Consider the following 8023-nt stretch of genomic DNA (forward strand, 5'->3'; position numbering starts at 1 on the left):
TTGGTTCTGGATGAAACCCTGCTAATTCCAGGTGTGTTTTGTGAGATGAGAAGCTGGTGGATCTGGGCTGGGCTCTTTCAAGCAACCAACCCCAGGTACCAATGGGAACGTGGGGCTGGCACACACCTCAAGGTGGAATTTTGTAAAATCCCTATGATTTTGTTTTTGTGTGCAGCTCCCGGCTGATCCCAGTCCCCCAGTTCAGTTCAGTCTCTGGCTCTGCAATTCCCCAAAGGAATTCACTGCAGGTGCAGTTTGCAAAGATATTCACACCAATATTTAGCAGCCTACAGGTGAGGCTGAGGAGATAAGTTTATAAACAGTAAAAGGGTGAGAAGAGATTTTACTAAGAGGGAAAACAGCTCAGCTCTGAGCAGAACATTGGTTGTGGATGAAACCCTGCTAATTCCAGGTGTGTTTTGTGATATGAGCAGCTGCTGAGCTGGGCTTGCCTCTTTCAAGCAGCCAACTGAGCTTTGTTTTCTTGCCTTGCAGTCCTTCCAGGGCAGCCAAGGACGAGCGTACCTCTTCAACTCCGTGTGAGTACCCTGCGGCGCTCGGGGCGGCCCCAMCCAAACCCTCCTGRAAGGGAAAAAAAATCAGAGCTTCCYGCACAAATCCTCTGCCTAGGGTTTGGGAGCTTCCCAAAAAGGGTTGGGGAAAGAGGCAGAAATAGCCCCTGATTCATGTTTGAGTGGTGGTGGAGATAAGCAGGAAGGAAAAGGTGATTTTTTCCGTCATCAGGTTGAGGAATCGGAGCTCGTGGCTGAGTCATTCTCCTCTCCCAGGATGGAGCTGGACCAGAGTTGTGTAAATGGGGAGAGAGAGATGATATCTAAATATGCACTTCATAAAAACCAACTATSATTTTAGCATTTTCCCCGTAGCTGGAAATAGTTTGGGGGAGGTCACTGCCGCTCCGTCTTTGCTGATTTCAGTGACATTTTTCAATTTTCCATCTGGGGAAAGCAAAAGCAGCGTTTTATCAATTTGAGAATGAAAATCTCCCACAAATGCCTAATTAGCACAAGCGACTGGAGCCTCATTAATCTTCTGCTCAAAGCTTCCGTCGAGTTTTTTTAACCCAACAAAAAAAAAAAAAAAGAAAAAAAAATCCCATTTTTACCTTTTCCTTCAGCTCTGGAGCTGCGAGAGATCTTTGTTGCAGGGAAGCTCAGAAGTTTGTGCTCGTGTTTTCAAACACTGCAGTGGGATTATTGTCAGAATTTTGCAGAATCTCCACGTGCAAAGGCACTGATGGGGAGCAWTCTGTGCTTTGTCCCCAGAGTTAACGTGGGCTGTGGCCCTGCAGAGGAGCGGGTGTTATTAACGGGGCTGCACGCCGTGGCAGATATTTACTGTGAAAACTGCAAAACCACGCTGGGCTGGAAATATGTGAGTATTTGTGGGCCTGGCTTTGCTCCCCAGGGCAGYTGTGCTGCAGGTGAGGGGGTGGAAAGATCATTTTTGGGCAGCCAAAGTGGAGGTTTTCATCTCTGAGCACRTCTGTTTGTGTTTGGAGCATCAGCTTTAACGTAATTTTTTGGTTTTTTACTAAGAATTTACACCCTGGGCCTTGTTTGGGTGGGTACCCCTCAMTGAGATTTAACATAAATGAGGAAAACTTCAGTCTTGTGGTTCACACTGCTTTTTTTTCTGTTTTCTGATAGATGTTATCAGAATGATAAAATGCTCCATTAATCCRTTGTCCTTTGGAAATGCTGCTGGACATGAGTTGATCTGTTTGCTCTTCATAAATTCAATTACCTTCAAATAAAGTCTAATATCCCATCTAATTCCTGCTTCTGGAGGCCCACATTGTTTTATCCAAATGTTTTCAGCAGTTTCTAAACAAATCCTGGTTCATATCCATGGCCTCTGGACACAAATATTGTTCACTAAATCAGCTGAAARGCTGTGAAAAGGAAAACATCAAAAACAAATGGGRAAGAAATCAGTGCAGGAGCTCAGGRTGGGACTCACAAATGGAGYAGGACACTCAAAGCATCCTCTGAGTGAAACAAAACTCACAATTCTGTGAGCAGCAGGGAGCCCAGGGCTCTTCCAGCAAGGAATGATCTTCCAAGGGAGAGCTCTGAGCAGAGCTGAGTTGGTTTGGGGATGCAGCCTCAGCAAGGGGAGTCCCTCCTGCTCAGGGATCCCAGAGATTTCCTTCTCCAGGAAGGAAAATCCCRGAATTGATTCCTCATCCAGGAAATCTCCCAAGATTTTCCTTCTCTGTGTTTCCACAGCTGCAGGCACGGATCAGTTTAGGGTGGGATCATCTCTGTTTCTACATTAATACCCCACAATCCATCCCAATCCCAATGATGGTGCTTTTCCAGCACTGCTGCACTCTTAACGAATTTGAATATTAAATTTTCACACTGCCCTGGAGAGGGGTGGATTTTACCACCAATGATCCCTAAATCCTGGTTTGAAGCAGTTGCCTTTGGCCTGCAGAAATCTGTACCTTCCATGCTGCCAATTCCTTCTCCCCAACCTGTAAAGACAGCCAGAAGCAGGATTTCAATTTTTTTCCCACCTAATTTTCCTAAAAGCCAACAAGAAGTTGACTTTTTCTCTATAAGCATTCCCAGATCCGATCCTTAACGTGATTTACCTTCAAACACCTCGCTCTCATTCTCCCTCCTGATGATTTTTTTTTTTTCAGGAACACGCTTTTGAAAGCAGCCAGAAGTATAAAGAAGGCAAATACATCATTGAACTAGCTCACATGATCAAGGACAACGGCTGGGATTGAGTGGTGAGAGCCCAGCCCTAGCAGCACGTCCGAAAATGCCATCCAACCGAACATTATATCCGAGAGTGAGAGAGTGACTGAACGCTTGGTTCCATGCATTTAGAGGCTCTGCAAATCCGGGAGCATCTTCACACCCTTTCTCCATCTTTATTGGTGACTGGCCTCTAAATTTCTGTCTCTCTGTCTCTTTGCTTTGTCTCTGTTTGTGAGTTGACCCTGGCTGCTTCTCTCTCTGTGTCGCGGCGTCGGCTCGGAGAATGCACCGACGGCCCGACAGCCATTCCATGTGCCGAGTGCTGATCCCAGCCTAACTCAGGATGGGCCTGACTGGGCTCTCCTGGCACCTCCCAGGAGCTCTCGGGGCGGGAGGAAACCCCAAAACCCCCCGAGGTTTGGGCACGACGAAGTTTGAGAGGGGTTTAGGTCGGAATCTGACTCTGGTTTAAGTGAGGCTTGAAACCATCTCCTTGTCTAAACGGACAAAGAAACATCCGTAGAGAAATAATCCACTTGTCTAAAAAAAAAAAAAAAAGGACGGAGAAATAATCCACTTGTCTGAAAAAAAAGGACAGAGAAATGTCTCCTTGTGTGGTGAAAGGACAGAAATTACCTCACGGCTGCGTTTTCTCTCCGAATCCCGAATCCGTCGGCGGAGGCGAGGCAGAACCAGTTCCCCCCACAATCTGTGTTTTGTTTGCTGTTTGTGAGCTCGTTGTTGGAGGGGCAGGAGCTGGAGGCTGTATTTTAGAATTCAGAGATTCCCTGCCTCTCCTTTCTCTCGCTGTTTCAGGGTGGGGAGGCGGCTGTGGGGAGCGCCCTCATGGCTGGAAAAACCAAATCCTGACTCTTCTTGAGCCCTTCAGAGAGGAGGAAAAAACCACTTCAGGCGTGGGGAAGCTGCAGCTGCAGTTTAGGAAAGGAGAATGGGGTGAGCAAAGGCTGTGAGAGGCAAAAAATGAGAAATTCCCTAGAGGAGAATGGGGATGAACAGTAACAGAGGGAACCCCTGGATTTCCTGGCCTCCCCTGAGCACCCTTTGGGGGTGTTTTAGCAAATTTTCCCAAGTGCAAGGAGGAAAATGCTGTTGCAGAAGCTTTTTTTTTGAATGCCAGGCCCTGCTGTGGGAGCCTGGCACGGGTGTGGTGCGAGAGCGGGGAGAGGAGGAGCTGAATCCCCAAAGGTGGATATTCCCAGCCCTGAGGGATCCTCCCCAAATCCTTCCCCTTTTTCCCACTCCCTGAAGCTGTGAAAAAAAAACAAACCAAGAAATGGAACATCTTGCCAGCACCCTGGAACGATCTCTGCCTGGTGGGGTGGACGTGGCTGTCAGAGCTGCAGGGGACAGCGGGTCCTTTCCCATTTTGATTTTTCTTTTTTTTTTGATTCCTGAGCTCCTTCCCGGGGTGGGTGGTGGGAAGGGGTGTCCTGTGTGAGAGGAGAGCTGTGTCAGCTCAGAATTCCCATGTGGGATTTGCAGTTCAGCCAGAACCTGGTGCATGACCCAAGCCTAGGGAGCTGAATTCCTTTTTTTTTTCCTCTCTCCCCCAAATGAATTTTTCTTTTTGTTCGTGGAATTCTTTCAAGTAGGTTAATCCACAGGGGGGAAATCTTCCTTAATCCAGAAGGAAAGAGAGATTGTGCAGGGGGTGGTGACTCCTTACGAAACAGAAGCTTTGGAGCTGTGATCTGTGATTTGGCCCCTGTCCCTGAGAGATTCCAGGGGGCTCTGGAAGAGTTTCTTGGGGTTAAATTGGCAGGGAATGGGAACTGAGGCTCTCCTGAAGGATCAGGGTGGAATCCTTGTGYTGAAACCCAAACCTGATGAAGCAGAGGTTGACTTTTTTTCTCTCAAACCTCCGTTCTTGACAACTTTGGAGAGATGAGGTGGAGCTGGGGGGCTCCAGCAGAGGATGGGGTTGGATCTGTTTGTGACCAACCTGTCCAGAGGTGGCTTCTGTCCTCACCCTTCTGCTCTGGCCRTGTCAAAATTGCTTCAGCTTTTGGTTTGGATTGTCTCTGCTTCCATCAGCCACGTTCCCTCCAGTGACAAATCCAGGAAAAATCAAAAATCCCACAGCAGCTGCTGTCTTGTGGCCTCTGGCACCGACCTGGTGCCATTTCCTTGTCCTGTGGGTGAGGATCCAGGATGATTTATTGGATTTTAACTCATGGGAAGTCATTCCTGTGTTCTCAAAGAGCTCTTTGGTCTCCACAGAGCCTTTCCCTGCCCTGTGGATGAGGATCCAGGAGGATTTATCGGTTTTGACTCATGGAAAGTCATTCCTGTGTTCTCAAAGAGCTCTTCAGTCTCCACAGAGTTTTTCCCTGCCCTGTGGGTAAAGATCCAGGAGGATTTATTGAGTTTTGACTCGTGGGAAGTCATTCCTGTGTTCTCAAAGAGCTCTTCAGTCTCCACAGAGTTTTTCCCTGCCCTGTGGGTAAAGATCCAGGAGGATTTATCAGGTTTTGACTCGTGGGAAGTCATTCCTACATTCTCAAAGAGCTCTTCAGTCTCCACAGAGCCTTTCAAGGGCTCTCTGTGGAGCTGGGAGAGGGAAGGGATCATCCCAAATCCTGTGAGGTTGAGGAGAGCACACAGGGCTCGTGGTTTGATGTCAGTGTTTGGAGTCAGTGCTGATAAAAAAAGCAACATCAAAGGCAGAGAACTGCTCTGGGAAATCACAGTTCCAGAGGAAATGCTTTTATCGTGTTTGGGGACAGGAAAGGACAGTTCTCCATCACACCTGGCTGCTTTGAACCCAGCACAGGTGTTGGGTTTTTAATGACAGCCAGTCCCAGCTCGAGGAGGGCGAGGTTTAATCTGCTTTTAATTGGTTTTGTCCCATCAGTGTCACAGAGCTGCTGGCAGGGAGCCCTGCTGGGAAGGCCATTTGTGGGACTGAGTGTCCCCAKCAGCCAGARAGTTCCCTGCAGTGTCCCTGGGATSCCCTGGGAGCTGCAGGAATGTGGGGTCTGTGCTGTGGGGTCACTCTGTGAGTAACCAAAGAACCTCCTGCCAGCTGAGCCAGGTGGGGCCTTTTCCCAGCACAAACAGAGCTGTGGAGCCTCCTCCTTGCTGCTTTCCATGGGCAACATCCTTGGCCAAACTCCTTTTTCCTTTTTTTTTCCTGTGAGCACCCCTCGAGTTTACATCCCCCCCTCTACCCCAAAGCTCAGACTTGAGTAGGTTTGAAATCGTTCTTGCTCTGGTGGTGTGAAATCCTGACCCCTGGAATGAATATTCAGATGATAATATATACAAAGCAGAAAAAAAAAATAACCCCCAAGGCGTTACCTTGTGAAATATACTTCTGTAAATAATATTTAATTTTTTTTAAAAAATAATAATAATAATAATAATATATTTGGTGCTGTTTTCTCAGAGCCCCTCCCCGAGAGCACTTTTGTTTTTTTGTTGTTGTTTATGATGATGACTGTTTCCTTCTGTATTCGTTGGAAAATATGTTCAAAGGGAAACAAAAACCATAATCTCTGTTGTCCTCTGAGGTGGCTCCGTGTTTCCTCTGGATGTGGTGGGAGAGGGGACTCRCTCCTGCCAGATTTGGTGGCTGGGTTGGGGACAGCAGCCCCCAGGGTGGAATTTGGGGTGGGAGAGGCTGCAGGTGCCCATTTCCTTTTGGGTTTCCCTCTAGGTTTCCCTTTGGTTTTCCCTCTGGGTTTCCTTTCAGGTTTCCCTTTGGGTTTCCCTTTGGGTTTCCTTTTAGGTTTCCCTTTGGGTTTCCCTTTGGGTTTCCCTCTGGATTTCCCTTTGGATTCCCCTTTGGGTTTYCCTTTGGGTTYMCCTTTGGGTTTCCCTTTGGTTTTTGGGGTTCCAGGGTCCAATCCACAGCCAGACCCGGCCTCACCTCGTGCTCCCACCAGGAAACCCCTAAACCTGTGGGGTTCCAGCTCTCCCTGGTTTGTAGGATCCAGGCCTGGGCTGTTCTCTTGCCCCAGAATTGGCAGGATGAAGATCTGGAGCTGTAGGAGTGGGGAGAGTCTGGAGCTTTTAAACTCCTCAACCCAAACCATAAATCCCTGGACATGGATCCTGATTTTCTTTTTGAGGGGAGGCTTTTTTGTTGTTTTATTTTATTTTTGTTTTTAAACCAGGCTGCTACATAACAAATTAGAGTAAAAGTTTACCTCTCTGGCAGTAAAGTTCATTTATTTTGTTCTCCTTTCTGTCTTTAATCTCCCCCCTGCCCTTTCTCGCCCTTCTTGGTTTTTATTTCACTCAATCTCTTGTTTATCCCAAAGTGGACCAACAGCAGAACCACTGGGCTGTGTTTGCTGAGTGAGGAGCTGCTCCCAATAATTCCCTGGGTTTGGTGCACACAGGAACAAAACCAACCCCAAACAAAACCTGTCATTCTCACCATGGTCAAGTGAGAATTTTCTCTACGCATTTTTGTACCCGAATCCTGCATTTCACTGGAGGAGCTGCCACGGGAAGGGTTTTGGGATGAGGAGGGGACACCAAACACCGAGCTCAGCTCAGTGGGAAGGAGCTCTTCCCACACGGGAGAGGCCTCACGAGTTCAGTGCTCAGAAACAATCAGGTCAGACAGAGATTTTCTGCGAGAAATCCTGGTGACAAAAGAACGAGCGGAAGAGGGGAAACAAAATCATCTTGAATTCAGAAAAACAAATTAAAAAATCAACATATTTAAATGCAAGCAGAATGGCATTGTGTAAGGTACAACCACAAGTAAGCTGTTCTCATCGTTACAACTGTGTGTATCCTTTGTTTTGTTCTTCCTAAGGAAATGGGAATGCTTTCCCCACTGACAAAACTAAGGACAATATTTCCAATACCAGCCTGTCTATGGATGCTCTTGTGTTTACAAATTGTGTATACTTTTATTTCTTTGATCTTATTTTAATTTTTTTTTTTGACGTATTCTTTCAGGTCATTTGCTTCAGTCATAAATGCAATTGTTTGTTTTCAAATAATTGGTTTTCACCTTTTCATGTATTTGTACATTGTATATAGTTCTTCAGTATTAGAGGGAGGCGTATTGTTTGTCATATTTACAATATGTGTTGGTGCTCATTTGAGAAAATAAAATTTTCAAGTACTAAAATTGCTGCTCCACGTTTGTGCTTCATTCTGCACACCCCTGAAATCCAGAACTGCTCCCAGGGGATGGGAGACAGCGATTCCTGCCACCTCCACCTCAAATCTGAGCGTGCTTGGGTGGGAAGCTGTGCTTTATTGGGGTTTTTGGGATGGGCTGATGTGATCCTGCTTCATCC

General features: G+C 47.0%; 1 protein-coding gene across 1 annotated transcript; it reads left to right on the plus strand.

Annotated features, from left to right (window-relative positions):
• Nucleotides 1-442: 442 nt before the first annotated feature.
• On the plus strand, nucleotides 443-4025 carry YPEL2 (yippee like 2; the record flags this gene model as incomplete). Its single annotated transcript, XM_057378809.1, has 3 exons — nucleotides 443-539; nucleotides 1287-1395; nucleotides 2675-4025. Coding segments are annotated over 3 exons (296 nt in total), but the record flags the coding sequence as incomplete, so codon positions are not given.
• Between the last annotated feature and the right edge of the window lie 3998 nt (nucleotides 4026-8023).

This window comes from Malurus melanocephalus, unplaced genomic scaffold, assembly GCF_030028575.1.
Source record: "Malurus melanocephalus ecotype Western Australia unplaced genomic scaffold, MMel_1.1 scaffold_376, whole genome shotgun sequence".
Taxonomy (NCBI): Eukaryota; Metazoa; Chordata; class Aves; order Passeriformes; family Maluridae; genus Malurus; species Malurus melanocephalus.